The sequence below is a fragment of the Strongylocentrotus purpuratus genome, unplaced genomic scaffold, assembly GCF_000002235.5.
Source record: "Strongylocentrotus purpuratus isolate Spur 01 unplaced genomic scaffold, Spur_5.0 spur5_scaffold_19, whole genome shotgun sequence".
NCBI lineage: Eukaryota > Metazoa > Echinodermata > Echinoidea > Camarodonta > Strongylocentrotidae > Strongylocentrotus > Strongylocentrotus purpuratus.
In genome coordinates this window covers 19,436,586-19,459,066 of record NW_022145604.1, presented here as the reverse complement: position 1 = coordinate 19,459,066, position 22,481 = coordinate 19,436,586, and the positions used below count along the sequence as shown (strand labels likewise).

Sequence of the window (22,481 nt, the reverse complement as noted above, 5' to 3'; positions counted from 1 at the left end):
TAATATTTCACTTTTGATAGCATAGTAAATTAGAAAGTAGATAACATCCTTAATAAATCAGTTAGGAAGTTGTCCAAGGTCATTCTGTTTTCATCAGGATCAATTTTATGTTGGTAAAATGATTTAGGTTACAACTAGGGCAAGTCCAAGCTATTTTGACCCATACCTTACTAACCACATCTGCCATTTGAGTATAATTGGTTACTCTACCAATCTCATAGTCCTACTAGAGCTTGGATCATTACAAAATTATATTTCATATAAATTTGTGTTCACAATTCCATAAGGTAATTGCACTTGGCAACATAATGGGAAATTACATACCTAAGATTTTTCATGTTAAAACATATTGCAGGTTTGAGAGGGATGGGGGCGAGGGGAAGACACCGTCGCACCCCTAGTAGTGAACCATTCAACATACAATACTTGAGGAGAACAAGTGCAGCCCTTCTTTTTTCTACTTTACTTGTCATTTTGTGAGAAATGTTATAATTTGGATGTCGAAGGTGATATTGACAGGTGCACCCAACACTGCTTCCCCTGCAGTCACCCCTCAGTGAACACAGAAATAATCTTTGAAAAACTTTAATGTGGGACAACATTGGAGCAAAGGTGAGAAGGTCAGCTATGACAGAATCTTTTCACAAATATTATACAAGGGAAACCTGTCTGTATAGCTAGGCCACCCATGGGAAAAGGGCAAGCTGGCCACTGTAGACAGGTGGCCTTTCTGGACAGGTTCTTTGAAATACATTTCACCCTAGAGGAAGATATTATAGGTGACCACTATAGACAGGTGGCATTTGTAGAGAGCTGGCTAATACATTAAGAAATGTTTGACTGTATTTAGTTGATGATAACTTTGTTATGTTTTCATCTGGTATATACATTAACATGCATTGTGGATTACAAAGCATGAAAGTTTTCTTGTTTAATTTTGTCATCTTATTTCATGCCATCACGTTGACTCTAAGGTGTATGATATGGCATGGGATGGGCTCATTACTAGTTCAGTTTAAGCCTAGAACATATCTTAGATTTAATTTAAAATGCAATTGAGAGGAAACAAGTTCAGTTCAGGTAGTCTGCAAGCACAGACTCTAACTTGACGCTTAGCTCCAATTCCTTAAAGCATTGAGCAGAGCCTAGATCTCTGGCAGTGTCATGAGCTGGTTAAGTACAGAGTTTATAGTGTGAAGTATACTGTGCAGTCAGCATAGTCTCACAGTGCAGACACTGCTAAGCACAACTAATAAGGTTTGTTCCTGCAAACTAGGGTTAGGTTTAGGTGTAGTGTTTAGTCAAAAGGTGAAGCAGGAAACCTGTCTCTCTAACAATTCCCGGAGCAAAGTTAGAAATTTGGTTAGTGCAAAAAATTAATTTTGGAACACTTTTGGAACTTTTTCTATAGCAATATATGTGCAAAACTACCAGTGTCTTTTCTTGCTATTCATTATTCAAACACGCTAGTACTATTTTTCCTACTTAACCACTTGTAAAGCCCTGTCTTAATTGGAAAATAAAGTCGCGGGTCGACATTTACCCCCTTCCAATTCAGACGCGTCAGATTGACGAATATCGAGGAAAATCTCACCCTAGACGAGCCAGGGTGATATTTACCCGGGTAAATTACATCATCGTCATGAAAGAATGTGTACATGAACACAGCGCGCGCCAGCTGATCGCTGGGTGAGGTTTTTGCGGATGGCTGATTAAGACGGTGTCCAAAAGCTCACCCCGTGTTTTACGATCAGACCCCCCACTGTTTCTCGTCCACATGTCGCTCGGGTGAGATCGAAAAAGTTCTATTAAGACGGGGCTTAAAGGTACTATGTCCCAATTGCAGGCCAAAAAAAATGAAAAAGTTAGATTCCAACTGCATTTGAAAGATAATACTAATTTAGAACTTCCCTAAAAAAGATGGGGCTTGAAAATGTCTTCAAGTGGGAAAATAACGACTATTAGTTGTCAAATCGACTTTAGGGCTATAGAGCCCAAAAGTAATAGTCTTGATTTTCAGACAATTGTACCGAATGGTCATACGTTTTATGCTGCGCAAAGATTCAATCAGTTTAATTTTGGCCATCACAAGAAGTGGGTTATTGATGTAGACAAATGCTCATGTACCCTTCACAACTCTTTTCATGTATGTTATTACCAAAGAAGAAAAAAGCCAGTCAGTCACTCAATAGTGTCTGACAGTGAAGTCTAGCAAGTAAACGGGTTTCCTTGCATAATTTGAATATTAGGACACTGCTAACGTTTAAATTTCACAGATAGGACATACATGACATATTCATAATTCCTGTAAAGTTCTACATAATTTGAGGTTGGCTGCAAAAGGGACATAGTACCTTTAAGTTAATCAATTTACTTATATGTTTGATACTAAAAGGTTGGTATTTATATGTTTATCTTATAGCTTCTACACTCATGTTGGGGTCAACCATGTTTTTAAGAAAAGCTGCCAAGGAAAAGAAAGAAAATAATATTATTTAAATGCAATTAGGTTACAAATATACTATATTTACCACTCTTTGCACCGACGGCATGCACTCTCTTAATTGGAGTGCTGATATGTAAAGATTTATGATGCGCCTTACACCTAAAGGTGTATGACATTATATATTGTTGTGGCTTTCATCTTCTTCTTGTGTCCAATCGATTTACTAGTGTATTTCTTCTAATTTTTGCCAATGATGATAGATATGAACCATTCTTGCCATGATAATTTGTTTTTTCTCTGACATGTTTTAGCAATTCCCTTTGATGTATATGTCAGGGTGTTAGAGCAGATGATGCTGATTATGCCACTGACTTTTTAGATTATTTATTTATTTTTATGTTTAAATTGGGATGGGGGGACTGTATCAAAAGAATGACAATTCTTTGTGTGATCAAAGGGCTCAAAAGTCTCCCGTATATACAAATTAGGTCTTATATCTTTGCATCATAGCCTACAGACTGCCGTGGTGGGGGAGTAAGATATGCTGACCAGTTAGCTGAAAATTTTCTAACAAGCAAAAAAGAATTTGTTCTCACAAATTCGATTTTTCAAATAAGGATAAAACAGAAGGGGATGGGCATATGCCCCAAAATCTTGCCTACTGTGAGTACAAAAACACTCATAACATGAGAAAGAACCAAATTGTGGGGAAATTTGTGTTTGTGTCCCTCCCCTTAAATTGCCCCCCCCCCCCCCCCCCCACATGCCCATGGCTGTTTATATTGGAAAGTGATCTTTATCTGCCTTGTTTTCACTCTGCTGCCTAGTATTCTTATTTGCATCTAAAAACAAACAGATATTACATGTCTTCATCTCTTGCATCTATTTCTGTTTGTTTTTTTACCTCTTATCCTTTGAGTTAATGATACTTGGTATTATATCTTCTGTATTTCTTTTCTTTTTTCTTTGTACATTATGTGTCTTTAAATCCTGCATATTATGGCAATCTACTTGAAAAGTGTTTGTATTTCATTATCAGAGAAATGTATTAAATTTTTGTTTGCCAATCTTGCTGGTAGTATATGCCATATTTATTTGACAAGAAGTGGAGGGTATTTTAAAACTGCAGAGAGAGAAAGAGAGAGGGGACAGGGGGTGGGAGAGAGATAAAGAAAGTGAGGGAGAGTGGATGAGAAAGAGAGAGGGGAGGGGTTGAGAGAGAGAATTTTAATGGAAAATTGAAAGAAAAGTGTGAGCTGGGGAGAAAGGAAGAAATAATTATGAGCGAATGATAAAGAGAGTAAGAAAGGGGGAGAGGGTGTGTGTGTTTGTGCGTGCGTATGTAAATCCTTCTTTGTTGGGACATTTGCCCGTTCCACACCCATGCTGTGGGGATATGGTCCAAAGTGGGGATATCCCTAAAATGAAAAACCGTCTAAAATCATTAAAAAATGGCAAATAATTTATGTCAATAGCGCCCTCTAATGACCTATCGGATGTTTTTGCTTTTTACCAATAATCAATGTGTAGGGTCATAACGAAGTGTGGACGTGTGTATGAAATCCCCACTTTCAGAGGCGGCCCTCCCGTGGGGCAAGGGGCACAGTGCCCCCCCCCCCCCCCCACTTTTTCAAGCACCCAAAAAGTGCCCCTTTTTACATAGAAATATTGCCCCTATTAATTTGTAAAAGTGCCTCTTCCCCTTATCAACTCTGATAAGTGCCCCTTTTATTTGGACACCTGCCCCTTTTCCTTTGCAATAAGACTAGTGTCCATTTTCTATTCCCATAAGTGCCCTTTTTAATCTCTAGTAAGTGCCCCTTTTCAGGTACGAGAAGTGCCTCTTTTCACATTTGATTAGTGCCCCCTTCACCTCTCATAATTGCCCTATTCAAAATAAGAGGCGCCTCTTTTACTTTGACAAGTGCCCCTTTCCTTTGTAATAAGTGCCCCTTCCCCTTTTAATAACTACCCCCATTTTGGCTCGGATAAGCGCACTTATATTTTCACATGTGCCCCTTTTCCTTTCAAATAAGTGCCCCTTTTCCTAATGATAAGTGACCCCATTAAAGTGCCCCTTCTCTGGAAAATGACCCTTTTCAGGTACAAGAAATTACTCCTTTTCACTTCAGATAAGTGCCCCCTTGACCTCCGATAAATGCCCTTTTAAAATCTGATCGTTGCCCATTTTCTTTCAACTAAAGCCCCTTTTCCTTTCAAATAAGTGCCCCTTTTCCTAATGATAAGTGCCCCATTAAAAAAGAGCCCCTTCCCCTTCTCATAAGCGCCCCTTCTCTGGTAAATTACCCTTTTCAGGTACGAGAAGTTACTCCTTTTCACTTCAGATAAGTGCCCCCTTAACCTCCGATAATTTTCCTATATTATAAGTGCCCCCTTTGATTCACATAAGTGCCCCTTTTCATATCTGGTCATTGCCCCTTTTCAGGTGCGGTAAGTGCCTCTTTTCCTTTCTAATAATGGATCTATCCCCGTTTCATAAATGCCCCTTTTCACCTCCTATAAAGGCCCCTATCAAAATCTGATTGGGGCCACTTTTCCGTCGACAAATGCCCATTTCCTATTCTCATGATTGACTTTTTTCATCCCTGGAAAGTGCCTCTTTTTTAAGGATGTAAGAAGTGCCCCATTTTCACCTCTGATAATTACTCTGTGTACTTTGTCACATGCTCCTTTTCTTTTCTGATAAGTGTCCCCTTTTCCTCTCATCATTAAACGCGCCCCAAATTTCAAGCGACTAAGAGCAATTTCTCCCAAAGCTCGCTCGCTATGCTCACACGCATTTATAAATGATATACTTTTGTTACTTATCATCAAAGGTCTTTTCAGTCTTCCGTTATGAGAATGTGCTTATTACCCCATCAGAACTGGGCTTTTCCTCTTTATAAGATGTAATTTTTCGCACTGTGATCTCACAAATATTTTTGTTTCTTCCTTGCTGGCTTCGGTCGTTCGCAAATAATTTTTCAGACTATAACACCCAACTGCAAAGCATGATAATTAAGCAATATCTTGTATGGTGTATAAAGTGAAACGAATATTGAAATCACCCCTGATAATGTAATTACAATGTAGGGGTATAACCAATGTCTAAAAGATTTGTATATTTTCGCTTTGAGATTTCCATTTGTAGGTGCCCTTTTTCCAGAAAGTGCCCTTTTTCTTGCCCCCCCCCCCACTTTGGAAGTCGCTCGGCCGCCCCTGCCCACTTTGTACCATATCCCCACAACGCGGGTGAGGAACGGACAAACGTCCCCATGAGTTCATTGTGGGGACATTTGTCGTTACACATGCACCCATTTCCCCCACTTTGGACCTTTTACCTATGTGTGTGTGTGTGTGTGTGTGTGTGTGTGTGTGTGTACTAGAAAGATGAAGAGACCAACAAACAAAATGTATATTTGGAGCCAGAAGGGCGTTAACTCTTAATACTTAAGCCCCACTGCACTTCTTATAGCTACTTGCGCCCTATTATAGCAAACAATGCATAATCGGTCCCCATGATCCCCATTTTCTTATGTTAATTGAGAGCTGATTTGATGAGATAATCACCTGTCGGGGACTTTGCAGGGAGGTCTAATCCCCCCTGGCCAGACTAGTGCAGACGGGCTTAAACACACAGTAAGCGCCCTTCTGGTTCTAAGCAGAATAAATAGGAAAATCAATGACAACGTTTACTGAGCGTTTGAGTGAGAAACAGAGGGACAGAGGGACGTAGGGAGGGAGGGTTGGGGAAAATGTTTGTACGGCTCCATTATTGGGTCATAGTAAGCTGTCACGATTTGTTAGGCCCCTCTGTCACATTTGGATGGTCAACTTTTTAACTGGGGGGGGGGGGGGGTCATTGTAAGGTTTGCATACAAAAACGTGTCACTACTCCCCCATAAAGGGTATTGAAATTGCCCTTGACTTAATTTTTCGAAAGTAGTTGCGATCGTACATGTTACTAAAAAAATCTCTGATAAGCAAAAACATGAACGAAAATCGAGGAAGAAAAAAATGATCGGAACGCAACAATCAGATGTAAATGTGATAAAATTTGGTATAATAAACGAACAGAATAACATTAAATTCTCCTTTCTTCCTGTTTGTTACATCTGTGAAATGACAATACATTTGAGTGCTCTTTTAAAGGAGTTTGGTCATTTTATATTTCGAATAATGTTAGGTAGAGAATTCCATACATCTGGACCCCTGTATTACTGGGCTAATGTAGTGTTGAGGATGACCACATGTAAATTCGATGACTGCCTTATGGATTATGAGTTAACCATGTTGGAGCATTGAAGATAATGAAGTAGGTAACAATTTGATATTGAAACGGAACATACATAATGGTAGTTTGGAGGAAGGTTTTATCAACACCTTTAAGTATTTCAGTTTAACAAATAGTGGGGTAGCATGGTCACGATAACCAGCTAGGGTACATTATGCGCACAGCTTTCTTTTGCAGCAGAAGAATATTATTTGTCACACCCTTGGATGTTGCCCACAAAATATTACAATAGGAGATAATTATGTGGTAAAATTATACTATTATATAGCATAAGTATATTCTATCAGAAACAAAACATTTTATTCCATACAGTACGCCAATATTTCTTGAGATTGGTGTAACAATGTGTTTTACATGGTCGCTCCAGTCAAGTTTTTCATTGATATAGACACCAAAGGAACTAAAATGAATATAATTTGTTTTAGGCACATTCAACTTTGGCAGTTCAGAGTTTAGTTTCTGTTCGAGAGTGTTGATTTCACGATGAAACAAGAAAACACTCGTATTATCTGCAAAATAAAGTATCATTTAAAAACAGCCAGGCCTCTCATAACAGTCGATATATAATGAGAAACCTCCCTATAACTTTTTTTCTTTACCAGAACTTGAGACCTTTTTTAAATTTTTGAATTACACACAGGTGTCAAGCGTATATGATTGAAATCATTAATTTTCTTCTATTTTTATCATCCTCTAGCGTAAGCATCTCAAAATGACCACACCACCACCTCATAACAGAGTGCATAAATCAGTATTCATAATACAATCAATTATATTCCCTATCCAGTACAAGTCAACACAAAGCAAGTTTCAAATTGAAAAAATGTACTGCATTTGATTGTAGGTAGTATAGTACGGTTCAGTGGCACGGATTTTACCGAAAATGTTTATTATTATTATTATTATTATTATTATCCGATAACCTGTACTAAACACAATGAACTCGGAACTCAATTCTGTCCATAGCTGGAGGCAAACAAATTATCTCTAAACATAAAAAAAGCATATTACATGTTTTTCAGACATTCAATAACCACTACTTGGTTCCATGATCATAAATGGGGGTCAATATTGTAAATGTTCAATTTACAAAATTCCATGGAATATATATCGACAATAAACTTTCATGAAAAACCCATGTAGATGTACTGTGTAGAGCGATTTCAAGAGACATCGGTGTAATTATTAAAGCTAAAAACAAAAGTGCTTTGAACACTTTATTTGCTATTATTCTTCCTTATCTAAACTACGGGATCCTTTATTGGGGCATGGAGCTATGTATATCTCCATGATTGGGGTAACTCACAAACAACACAATCAAATAGAATATTACTACTGCAAAAACAAGTTCTAAGAATGATAGAAAACGTCTATTTCCGCTCACATAGTTACACAACCTTTACTCACAACAACACAATCAAATAGATTATTACTACTGCAAATACGAGTTCTAAGAATGATAGAAATGCTCACATACAGAACCTTTGTTTCTTAAAAACAAACTTTTGTCTACAAAGAATATAATGACCCAGGGGCGGCCGAGCGACTTTCAAAGTGGGGGGGGGGCACCAACAAAAAAGGGCACTTTCTGGAAAAAAGGGCACCTACAGTGGGAAATCTCAAAGCGAAAATATACAATTTTTAGACATTGGTATATACCTCTACATTGTGATTACATTATCAGGGATGATTTCAATATTTGTTTCTCTTCATACATCATACAAGATATCGCTTAAGCATCAAACTTTACAGTTGGGTGTGATGTCTGAATATGCATTTAAGAGCGAGCGAAGCGAGCGAGAAAATTTTTAAAGATCTGTGAGGTCGCAGTGCGAAAAATTACATCTTATAAAGAGGAAAAAAACCAATCGTGATGGGGTTATAAGCACATTCTCATAACGGAAGACTGAAAAGACCTTTGATAAGTAACATAATTATATAATCTTTAAATGCGAGCGAGCGCAGCGAGCGAACTTTGGGGGAAACTGCTCTTAGTCGCTTTAAATAAGGGGCACGTTTAATGATTACATGAAAAGGGGACAATTATCGAAAGGGATAAGACACTTATTAGAAAAGAAAAGGACCACGTGTATAAGTACAAAGGATAATTATAAGAGGTGAAAATGAGGCATTTTTTCACTTGAAAAGAGGCACTCACCAGTGATGAAAAGGAGGCGTTTACGAAAATGGGAAATAGGCATTTGTTGACGGAAAAGGGGCACCCATCAGATTTTAATAGGGTCATTTATAAGAGGTGAAAAGGGGATAGGTCCCTTATTAGAAAGGAAAAGGGCACGTATCATTATTAAAAGGGGAATTATCAGAGTTGCAAAGGGGCACTGACCAGATATGAAAAGGGGCACTTATGAAAATGTAAAAGGGGCACTTATAATAAAGGAAAATGTGCATTTGTTGAATGAAAAGGGGGCACCGTTCAGATGTTTAAAAGGGGCAGTTATGAGAAGGGGAAGGGGAAGTTATGAGAAGGGGAAGGAGCTCTCTCTTTTTAATGGGGGCACTTATCATAAGAAAAAGGGGCTCTTATTAGAAAGGGAAAGGGGAAGTTATGAGAAGGGGAAGGAGCTCTCTCTTTTTAATGGGGGCACTTATCATAAGGAAAAGGGGCACATGTTAAAATGAAAGGTGCGCTCATCCGAGTTTAAAAAAGGGGTAGTTATTAAAAGGAGAAGGGGCACTTCTTACAAAGGAAAAAGGGGAAGTTGTCAAAGTATAAAGAGCACCTCTCAGTTTTGAATAGGGCAATCATCAGAGGTGAAGGGGGCACTTTTTAAAAGAGAAAAGGGGCACTTCTCGTACCTGAAAAGAGGCACTTACTAGAGATTAAAAAGGGCACTTATTCAAGATAATTTCAAGATTCATGAGAATGGAAAATGAACATTTATGGAAAATGGGAACATGTCGAAGGAAAAGGGGCACGTGTCAAAAATAAAAAGGGCACTCGTCAGAGGTGAAAAGGGGAAAGGGGCACTTTTACTAAGTAATAGGGGCACTTGTCAAAGTAAAAGGGGCACCTTACCTATGTAAAAGGGGCACTTCTTACAAAATAAAAGGGGCACGTTTCCTATGTAAAAAGGGGCATTTTGGGGGTATCTGAAAAAGTGGGGGCACTGTGCCCCCCTGCCCCCCCCGGGAGGGCCGCCTCTGTAATGACCTTTGCCTCCTAAACCTTACGATTTTCATGTTCCAAATATCTAACATCGCAAACTGCCATCACCTCACGCTTCACCAGAAATAATGAAATACGCCCTTATACTACAAAACAAGCACTGCATAATAAATATCATCTTACCTTGACGAGATAAGCCTTTGCTAATAAAAAATGAAAACATTTACCTGTACTGGATACTGGACCAACTAGTATTGGGATAATATTAATCAAACCCTGAAACCCTAAAACGAAACTCACACTTAAAAAAAGCATGAAATTATCTCTGCTACAAAACTTCGTATGCATAAATCGTCGTTCTATCCATATACCCGGCCCCAAACTGTAACTGTGGGACACATCAATCTTTCAACTGTTTCCACTGCATGTGTTTCTAGATTTATTCATCTATTTTTAATTAAAAATATACCTATACAAGCCACGCTTATCAATGAGCCCCTCATTTTCACATGTCACATAAAAATAGTCTCACCTTCAATAATGTTCTTACTCTCAATTTTTTAAATTGTCAATAATGTAGCTTAACTATCGCAATGTTTATAATATTGTTTCCAGATCTAATATCCTCCATTTTGCTTTGTTTGTTTTATGTATACATTCGAGCATGTGAAATAAATAAATTCAAATTTAATTCGAATTCATTATTATCATTATCATTGTTACTATCATTATTGTTTGTGTTATTATTATTATTATTATCATTATTATTATTATTATTATTATTATTATTATTATTATTATAATTATTATTATTATTGTTATTGTTATTGTTATTATTATTGTTATTATTATTAGTACTAGTATTAGTAGTAGTAATTTATTTACTGAGAACGCTAAATGGTTGAACGGTTGAACATTTATTATTTCATTTTCGAGCTGGCGGGGAAACAAATTCTCAAATAGAATGCCATAACATCGCGCAGTTGACGCCGTCCTGCGCAAGAAAACTGCCCCCTCAATCAACCACGGGTTTCGTCATGCTTTAACCCTTGACACGTCATTTTTCATCGATTTGTCTTATATATGGAAAAGTCAGCTGCTAAACATATATTCTTATTATACATAGAAATCTTGCCATAAAAACGGTAGTATTGATAAAGAAATGCATCTCATCGTTGCTATGTTATCTATTCATGATATTTCGGGAGGAGGTTTCCATGTGCCAATCTCTGGCTCCTCCTACTTGTGCTCATTTCCATCTTATTTGCATAATAAGGTCAACTATACTGCCCGATCTACCCAATCGAAAGGCGGCTTCTATGGCAGCCGGGTTCTGCCTTGATATCAGCAGTGTTGTGGAAATAGCTGTAATTTCATTCATTCGATCGGTCATCGTGTGTAAAATGCTTACTACGAAAATGCACACACGACGACACACACCATATACTACTCTGGTTAGCTAGGCGCCGCGCGCCGCGCGCTCGGATCGTAAATTTGCTACGAGATATTTTATATGCACAATTAATGTACTGCACTCGAAGTCGACGAAATTTTTGTACGAGATTATTTTGAGAGGTGCGCAGAAAGTCGTCCAAAAATGCTGAGATAAAGCTCTGGAATAACGTTTATTTTTTGCAGAAGTGAGAAGGATATTGTGTCCCCAGTCTTGTTGAATTCTGCTGTATCAGATTCATCATAAAGTTGGAAATATGTCCACCCACGGCGCCCAGACACATCAAAGACCGACTCGGAGAAACGCCTCGCCAAGAGCAGGCCCGCAGCCGATCAGGGCCACTTTACCATTCACATTGCGACATGGACAAGGGAGTCCTACACGGCCTAGTGGACGGAGATCAAGCCCAGGTCCGGCTTCATCTCCTACACAACCTTGGTCCTCACCAAATGGCAATGAACAACACAAAACCAAACATAGAACATCACCTGAGAGGAGCCCAAGTTCTCCTGGTTTCAAAGGTAATTTATTTTAAAGAAAAAACAATAATGACAATGTCAAACCGGCAATGGCAATATCGCAATTAGACCTCTACTCACGACACTAGGCCTAGATCTACTGCCGTGCTAAGCAAAGGCAAAGTCAAATCCATAATTTAACTCCCTGGCCTGGCCCTGGTGAGACTTGGTTTTAAATCTATTTTGGGGAATTTGGAGAATTGCGGGGTAGAGTATTAACAGTTTAAGACCTATTAAAGGGGCCAGGCTATAGGCCTAGTTTAAATGTTTTCAAACTGACATTCATTTATTAAGCTAGATGTTGATTTTAGATTGTCGAAACACGCCCCCCAAAAATATGTGCTCTAGAAAGTCTTAGCCCTAATCTGCCTGTTTTCTTGAAAAAAACTGCCTGCGATAAGATCGGCAATCGCACACAAACTTCACTAACCCGTACGATGTAGATCAGTCTCAGTAAGACTGTAAAGAGGCAATCAGTGGAGTCGGACGCAGTCTCAGCAGAACAACCGTCGATATCAGAGACTGAATCTTCACTGTTGCCTGGTTATTTGATGGAATTTATGTAGATCTCTAGATTTTGGCCAAATTGTCGTCGGTTACAAATCTTTCACCACCCGTCGCCTCTACTAGTGCCGCATATACGTACAGTGTATAAAGGTCGCACAGTTCTGATCTCATATTTGCGTGATAAAGTCAAGGAAATCTATTCTTTGCTCTAGAATTGAAATTTAATTTTATTAAGTTTCATATTTATCATAGCCATAGGTTTGACTTTGAGGAGACTCTTACTAATGTTAATTAATACAAGCTGGTGCAAATGATGTGGATCTCAGTTTTTAGATCTAGATGAGTACTGTACATGTACATCCAACTCCAACCAAGTTAACTGTTGAAAGTTTGGATCTAGATCTAGAGTGATCTTATTTTCAGATCTCCTAAAAATGTTGAAATTTGGGGAAACAAATGTTGGTGCCGTAAATTAAAGTTTTGAATTATGTTGAATAAAAAAAAAAGCGTAATTTTTGTATGAAATGTTACTTATTATATTCCTTCTACTGTACTTACCTTCTAACATGCAAAAAATCCTAAAAAAATTCTCTAACCACAAAGATATTTATGGTTTTCTTTGAAGGCGTCACTGTGCGACACCCTCCAACAGTAAATTTTCCCAACCAATTTTTTAATTTTTCCAACCGCTTTCCCATGAAAATAAGACAACAAACAGGCTTTGAAAAAATCTTTCAACACTTAAATGTCTGGGATGGTACATGTATACAGAGCCAAAAGGCCATTTTCATAATGTAACCAAATTTAATGCATAAGTTATTGTGAAGTGCCTCAATCCAAATTAATTCATTCACCTGATAAGAATAATAGTATTTCAATAATTTGAACTGCATACATAAGCTGTTGCATTATGGCTTGACCTACCTACATGGAGCAACACTTATATGCAATTTTGCATTCTGACTATTTAAATGCTATTATTCTTATCAGGTGAATGAAATAATTTGTATTGAGGCACTTCACAATTATTATGTATTGAATTTGGTTTCATTACGAAAATGGCCTACCGGTATTCATTGCTTTCTGAAATTCACCTCAAAATTAATTAAATTATAATAATATGGTTGGGAGAATCAGGAATCGATCAGATCAGTTTTTCCCATTTTATTTCATTAATTATGGTCTGTTTTCTGTAATGTCTTTAATTGTACATCTACACTGTAGCATTGAAGTCACTACCTTAGCACCATTTTCTCTCATATGAACAATGTTACCAGGTCCCTTTCAAAGGTGAAATTACATAGCCAGGAGCCAATGTTTCATGTTAAATTTTGCCAAAAGTCTAGGTGCTTCTCCATTATCAGGGGAAGGTTGGGCATGAGAAATTTGACTGAAGGCGATCACTGATTCTCAAACACTAGTCTGAATTTAGTTCCTGACTTCCTGTCTCTAGCATGCATCAGATTGAGATTCAGAACATGTCACACATAGTAGTTATACACAAATATCTGCTTGGTTTAAGGAGTTTTATAAAATCATTAGACTTTTGAGGCGTTCAGAGGATTTGATGAAGGCAGACATACAGTACCATAGTCTCAGCAGATCTTAAATTCTTTAACGATTTGACTGTTTTTAAGTCTAAGTCACAGTTTGTCATCACTGGGAAATTAGCTCACTGTTTGGTCAAAGAAGGGCCATTTCACAAACAAACCCAGTAAACTTGAGCTAAAATCCCAAGTGCAATGGTCAAAATATAGTCTTAAAATTTTATAATTTGCATCTTCATTGCAAATGAGCTTGAGCACTTGGGTGGAGTGGGTTTTCTCCCCCGACCCCCCCCCCCCCCACACACACACACACACCCACACCCACAGTTGCACTGACACAGTGTACATGCACACTGTGTATACCCCCCCCCCCCAAAAAAAAAAAAAAAGAAAAAGAAGAAAAGTCAGCAAAAGACCTTTTTATAATTCGAATAAATTTGCCAAGTCCCTTGGAGAGGACTTAAAGCCGTCGGTCCCCTTGTTGCTTACTTACAAGCATATGCATGCTTTCTTAGTAGTCAGGAAAAACAAAACAATGACATGTTGTACTGTGAGGTACTACAGTTCAGAGGCTATGCTACATGCAGCTTTCTACTTCAAGTACATCGTATAAATGCCATTGTACATGATGGTCTTGGAGGTCCTACATATATTTACATAGGCCTACACACTGTATAAGTGCATTTATGTACAATACAATATAATGTGGGCTTTTGACTTTTGTGTATGTACATGTATATATGTATGCATTCAGAATAGACATGACCAGTTCATTATGCCCTATATATATATATTCAACATTATGCTTGATAGTAATGCATGCATGGTACATTGTATGTGTAGAGTCTATAGAAACAGTGTATTCTTTAAGTGAGAGAATCCTATCTTCGGTTTTCGATATCATAGGCCTACACTGCATTTATAGAGGCCTACACACATGTACATGCCGTCACAAAGATAAACAACTTAAATCCTAATGCATGAAGCATGTGCTCTCAGCGTGCTCATGTTCATGACATCAATTTTTGTTTTGAATACCAAAATAACTGCAGAATACCCCACCTTCTATTAAAGTGACCCTAATCATAACCTGGATCCAATTGCGTTGTTACAATGTACATGTACCCCTAATGCTATTACAATATGTACACATACATCTACGCATGCTGGAATATTAGTAGAAAACCATAATATGTCTTATACTTTGACCTAAAACATTTTTTTTTTCTTTCAAAAAGCTGACACCAGTTTCAGTATCCATGTTCCTGTACATGTACCGGTATGCCAAAAACAAAACTTATTTTATTTTTAAAAAGTCAACAACAAAACAAACAAGAAGATCTGGATTTACAGTAAGTTCATGTACATGTACATGTACTTGTAGATGGATAGGATGGTACAAGATAGGCGGTGGGTGTGTGTGTGTGTGACATGCATTTTATATTGTACATGTACAGTAAAGGCTTCAATATTACATACAATACATGAATGTACCGGTACATGTATGCTCCTCACTAGCATTTATAATGCTTAACTTTATCATCCCTATAAATGCATGCCTTTTTTTTAGCACAAAACCTGAAATAACATGTTTTTTGTATGCATGTAATGTTTGTTCGACACTTGTGACAAAGGAGAAAGAAGCCTGGGATGAATCTTTGTTGAGGTGTCTGTACAGTACATGTAGACCTGCAATTTAGTGGATAATACAGAGGTGTATCCAGAAATTGAATGATATACATGTAGGGGGTGGGAGCTGAATCCCCTTTAGAGGCAGAGGTGAAGCAAGCAACCCTGTAGGATCATGGATGTACACAAATTATGATTTATTCTTGGTCTTCGTGAGGGGAACGGGGGGGGGGGGGGGTGGCCGATTCTTTGCAGGATAAAATTCCAGTGCTGGGTACTACATACACGCCTACAGGGGCGTATCCAGAAATTGAATAATGGGTGTGCAATCCCTGGCTGTAGAGGTGGAGATGAAATGTGTGTACATGAAAGTGTATTATGTATTAAATCATTCATTTATTGCAACCATAAGTTGGATTTCATACAGTAAAAAAGGCAGGCATATAAATGGTTCACAATATAGTTATATGTATATATACTTTGTACAATAAAACTGTATAAATTGACACTGTAAATACATAGATATGAAAAGAAGAAGAAAAAAAACACTCAAGAGCAATCACATTTAAACATAATTAAAAGGTACATAGGACTTCACAGGACCAATAATCATATATCAACTGACATCAACGTATTGTCCAACAATTAAAATTGAGAAATATTTTGAAAGAAAGAGAGAGACAGTAAACCCAAATTGAGTGGTGGTATAATGCATTATCCGTATTAAACAAAATATATATATATATATATATATATATATCCAGTCAAATTCAATTGGTATTAAATAATATAATAAACATATAATAAACAAGTGTGCAATTTTAAGTAAAACATCTACACGGCACCTCAATGCAATATAAAATTGGCAATAATGATTATTAATTAAATGTAATACCATGTACAAAGCTTGAATACAAGTACCCCCAAGTTTGATACTGATAAACCGGTGTCGTATAATAATAACAGATATGTAAAATAAGATTTAAACATAAATATATGGACCAATAATCATATATCAACTGACATCAACGTATTGTTCAGAACAGTTACAATTGAGGAATATTTTGAAGGAAAAAAAAAAAAAAAAAAAAAAAAAAGACAGTAAACCCAAATTGAGTGGTGGTATAATGCATTATTTGTAAAAATTAATCCAGACAAATTCAATTGATATCAAATTTGTTACATTCTCAATTATTTTAAAATTCATATAATGAACAAGTGTGTAATTTAATTAAAATGTCTAAACGGTAGTTTAATTCAATATACAATTGGCAATAATGATTATTAATTAAATTTAATACCCTGTACAAAGTTTGAAGACACTAATAAAACGGTGTCGTATGATAATCACAAATATGTAAAATAGGATTGATGTCTTCTTATTAAAATTATTACATTTGATTAACGAGAATATACTAAAAAAAAAAAGGACAATAAAAATACTTTAAATTTGGCAAGATCATTGTAGATTAAACAGACACCAGGGTATGAAGCTATTTTTGTATCTATTAGTTTTGCATTTGGGAGGGTACAGGTCTTTGCTGTTCCGAAGAGAGTATCTTGTTTCTCTTGGAGCAGGAAGAAGATGGTTTAGCATGTGACTGGGGTTACGAATTTGGGTAAACAAATTAAGGCATAGTTTTTGTCTACGTTCAGAAAGGGATTGGAGGTTAAGAAAGACAAGGGCGTCAGAGTATGATAGTCCAGGTGAAATAATTCTAACTGCCCTTTTTTGGATTGACTCTAACATTTCGGATTGTTCTTTGGTCAGACCTCCATGAAATACTTGGCAAGCATACTCTAACACCGATCTAATGCATGCCACATAGTATCTGCACATATCAATCTGATTTAAACCTGCCATTATGTGAGCAGCTCTGCAAGATGTACTGTATCTTGTAATTAGTAACAAAAACTTCTTCAGGGTGGAGGAGGGGGGGGGGTGCGTCATTCCCCCCACAAGAGTTCTGGACCTTGGCTGGTATGTTTTGCGTCATAAGCAGCTTGGAAAGAGGTCACAAAAAAATTTAATTTGATTATTTATTGCTTTGCCTCACTATTTATAAAAAATAGAACTGAATACATACTGAGATTGGAACCCACAACCACAACTCCAACGTTGTATTATGCTGTCCTTACCGATTGAGCTAACAAGGGTTGATCAAAGGTAGGTTTGCATGATTACTATAACCCTATCTAACGGATACCATACTAGGCGTATGTGCAGGTTTAGCTAGCTATATTTTGTAGCTAGACTCAACTGATTGGTTGTACATGTACATGTATGCAAAGGAGTTCATACTGGGGTCTGGAACTCATGTGGGAACAAAAATGATGTAGGAGGGGGGGGGGGGAACAAGTTGCATAATGAGTGGAATTAAAAGGTCTATTCCATCCCAGTATCGTCCCATCTTACCTTCATTAACAATAATGAATATGTCTGTACAATGAATTGATTTTAACAAACATCATGAGGCGAATTTGGAAGATAACTGACAAAATAAATAATGTAATGATAATCATTATTAAAAAAGAGATGAAATCTTAGAAAAATTGTACACAAATGGAATATGAAAACACACATGGATGAAAGGCCCACATCATCTTAGTTTCATTCTTTAATAGTATCATCAACAATAATGAAGAGGCCTTTACATGAATTTGTTTTGAACAAACAACATGAACCAAGCTAGAAAGGTGATTGCCAATGGAATGCAAATAGTATAATAATGGTACATGAAATTATTGATCGACAAGAGAGAAACTTGCCAAGTATTCATGCAACAGTATGAGAATTTTTTTTAAAAATAAATCTGTAGTCATGTACCGGTATAGTGATAACACTAAAATTTGAAGATTCAATGGGAAGGCAAGAAAGTGAAACATTAAACTTTGGTGTGTATGTAGTTTAGTACAAACCTGTAACTGTAGTACTACTGCGCATGCATACATGTTGCCCTAGATGTAGAGAGGGTGAACCAAATATCACAATTCTTCTCATACAGTTCTTTAGTTAGCCTATAATCTAGGCGGAGTGCCGAGCTTTTTTCTTTGCTGCTAGACTAACCCTAAGCAGAACGTCTGATACGGCGAGACTACGAACCGTGAGTCGCGAAGCGACTCACCGCCTATAATCACTGGTCTAGCTAATCAATATTCATATATATTCAAAATGGCGGATCTATGAATCATTCAACAGCCCTACCAAATAAGGTACACCTATGTTACGTTCGACCAATCAGATATAAGAAACCGCAACGAAAAAAGATTGCGCTCGTCCATTACTAAATACATGTAGGGGTAATAAAAAGGAAGAAGGGGAGATGAAACAAAAAAAATCTTTAAAATGATCATTTTACTACTGTGAAATATCAAAAAATTAAAAAATTGTAGTTTTATGTGAACAATAAAACATATATCTTTGTATGGTAAAACAATTATCGTATCAAATTTACAATGACAAATTAGTGGTTCCCCCTTGCTTTGAATGGACCGCTATGTTCTGCCAACGGCAACGACTCGAGTCATCATGATCATAGAATCCGTGGTCGCGTAGAAAATCACAGCACAAGGGGATTGCTTGGTATATTGCACTCTTTCCAAAACCAGTAGGTAATGCAACAAAAATATCCCTGCCGGCTTCAATAACGCTACGAATAGCGGATTCCTGCAGTTCTCTGAATTTTTCCATTAGGAATGCCTAGTTTGTTGGCCGCATATGATAAACGTCGTCGTCGCATGAACTACCCGCCATCTTGGATGAAGAAAATGACGTAATGTCACGTGATTTATAATATGCATATGCATAGACTCTTCTCCATACGTGTTTCTGATTGGTTGAGTTCATTTCGTATTCATGAGGTTTTTTCGTACGAAAAACTGCCACGGATTCATGGTTGATAATAAAAAAACAACGACTAAAGCTAGACCAGTGATTATAGGCGGTGAGCCGCTTCGCGGCTCACGGTTCGTAGTCTCGCTGTATCAGACGTTCTGCTTAAGGTTAGTCTAGCAGCAAAGAAAAAAGCTCGGCACTCCGCCTAGATTATAGGCTATTCTTTAGTATGAGCAAATGCTTGAATATGCTGGCTTAGATTGACAACCTCTAGCATACATGTGTGCAGGCTGTTCTATACAGTGTACAATGTATCTACATGTATGATGTACCAAGATGGCCACAGGGCTAAGATCGGTTCAAGCTACATGTACTCACGCCTTTTCCAATTTATATCTGGGTGTCAGATTTGGTGATATTCATAGTGATCATAAGTACATGTATACAACCTGTACATGTAGGCCACCTTACAGTTTTGTAACATCAGTTAGCATCATATCATACTAGCCAGGCGTACATGTACATGTACATGTAGGTCTACAGTGTATTTGTATGGCTACTTCCATAATCTAGGGCATTCTCAGTTGGACATGCTGTGACTTTTTAAAATATTTATTTATTGTTGTATCAAGTTTGTGCCTAGTTTAATACATGTACAGTAGAAGTTAAAGGTTCATGTGTAGACCAGTTTTGGAAACGCCCCCATCTCAAAAGATGAAATGAAAGCTCTAATACCAATCATGTGAAAGAATATGTTTAGCAAAATTTGTGTGAAAAGAGTATTATTGTGTCTTGAGTGAAGGCTTAATAATCGGTAGCCTACATGTAGTTCCTACTGAGTGTATCAAAGTCAGTCAGGAGCAGCTACAGTAAAGGCCTGACATGTATGGACTGTAGTCTGTGTAGTTTATTACAGGGCTCCATACCAACATTTTCAGATTGGGGGGGGGGGGGGGGGGGGGGGTCTAGATTTAATGTTTTAGAGTTATATACGTGTATGCCTGAGACCTACAGGGTGTATGTAAAATTGCGAAATTTTGAGTGCCCATGCATCCCTGGCACCTGTTTAATATTGCTGAGCCCTGTAATAGCTGAGACCATCTGCTGTGCATTGGGACTGACTGACAAGGGTTTGTGCTAGGCCCAGCTCTCTCCTGGGTCCTGTGGAATGACGTCATTGTCGGCCTGGGAGTATGCTAAAACCCAGTCATGTCGTATCTCTCTCATTGTCTTCACTTGCAAAAGGTAGCAAGTGACTATATATACAGTGCGTCCCAGAAAAAAAGAAACCGTGAATTATCAATGTTTTATCATAACTTAATCACAATTATAATTAATAAATGACACATACTTGTAAAACTTAGATCCTCCTATTAGATCCTATTTGTATGGGTCTGCGCATACTATGCTTCAACTGGTAAATTCTTGAAACAAACACTATATTTTCCAAATTAAAATGTACATCACTGTCCATGGTCAATCTTTATAATCGATAAATACCGATCTAATCAAATGAAATGGGGTTAAAATGTTGAAATAGCGCCATTATTCGTGCCTAGAAAATTAACTTCAAAGTCATAAGTTTATTCACCTTTGCACGACGGTTCGTTCGGTAGGTGATCGGAAATCGTTGTATTGATATCTTGACCCGTTCGAATCACCAAATAAGCTGATCTTTACACCATACAAAGATTAATGTCTAAACTCTCCAAAAATATAAAGATTGATGAGCTTCCTATTCGTTTTTTCAATATGTTTTTCAATGCATTCACTTTCATCATAAACTCCATGAAAATAGGGTAAAGGTAAGCTTGTAGAAAATGTACTTGATAAGAAATATTTCATAAGGTAATAGAGTCCAGTTGATTTTTTAACTCAATTTTTCCTCCTCAATTTGACACATCATTCATGCAAAATGATCAACGAGATACCATTTTGTATAGGTGGAAACATTTCTGTGTTTTCAAGCTCGTGTGCTTGTTACGTATGCATATCGACTGCTGGGTTTGCATACGTGTACGATATATACAGGCGGTTTTCATGCAGCAGCTGACTGACTATATACATGTATGTATACCGGTACATGGAGCTTAATGCCAGAGCTCTGCATGTGTGTCTAACATTTGCTTCTTAATGTTCGCACAAGAGAACTGTAAATAACTGAATAGTAAAAAAAAAGAAAAAAAAGAAAGGAAGACAAAAGTACATAAGAAAAACACAAAATGAAGAACAAATAAATGAGTCTGAGAAGTAGACTGGGAGTTATTGACTTGACCTTGCGTGCTACCCTTGAAGAAGGGTTTTGTCACATGACCCTTTGACCTTGTAAGCTCCCTTTCACAAACTAAGGTTTGGGTACCCCACTACCAAGCTGTCAACAACTACATGTAGTACCCTTTCAAACTGGGAGTTAAAGATTCCATGTCCTTTTTGCAACCAACATCAAATTATGTAGAACTTTGCAGGAATTATGAATATATGTCCTATTTGTGAAACTTAAACATTAGCAGTGTCCTACTCTTCAAATTATGCAAGGACACCCATTTACCTTCTAGACTTAGTGGTGGTGGTGATTATTTCACCTGACAGCTAAGAAAGCAATAAATGCTTGTTAGTAAGCAACCAATATAGTTTTACTTAGTGCTGTAGCCGAACCGCCGAACCGCCGAACTGAACGGAAGTTCACCGAACATGGCACTTCCGAACCGAACGCAAAGGCCTGGTTCGGATGTTTGGATGTTCGGCCAAAATTTTTTAATTTTTTCGCAAGCTAATAAACTTGTCATTTTGTGCCTAATTTTCATGTCATAATTGGTCATTTTATATTTACTTTTTTCCCATTTTCAGCCTTTGTGATTTATGCCTATCCAGTGGTGGGCACGACTTCACTGGCGCCATTTAAATCCCAAATCCTGACCACGGTACGTCGCGATCGCAAGCTTTAAACAAGAATACATGTGCGTGATCAAAACAAGTTCAGCTCAAACCCATTTAACAAAAAAAAAATCAATATTTGAATTGTAACAATATCGGACAAATTTTACAATATTAATAATGAAATAAATATATATTATAGTATGGTACTTATTTATTCAGGAAAAATAGGTATTTTATATTTTTCCTCT

At 37.3% G+C, this 22,481-nt stretch overlaps 1 protein-coding gene across 1 annotated transcript in view; it reads left to right on the top strand.

Annotated features, from left to right (window-relative positions):
* The first annotated feature begins 11,273 nt into the window (after positions 1-11,273).
* Positions 11,274-22,481, top strand: part of LOC115926095 (glucocorticoid-induced transcript 1 protein-like) — a 28,198-nt gene continuing 16,990 nt past the window's right edge. Inside the window, exon 1 of the mRNA XM_030990523.1 lies at positions 11,274-11,841. Coding sequence (XP_030846383.1) covers positions 11,577-11,841 — 265 coding nt within the window. The 5' untranslated portion in view covers positions 11,274-11,576. The remainder of the gene's footprint in view (positions 11,842-22,481) is intronic.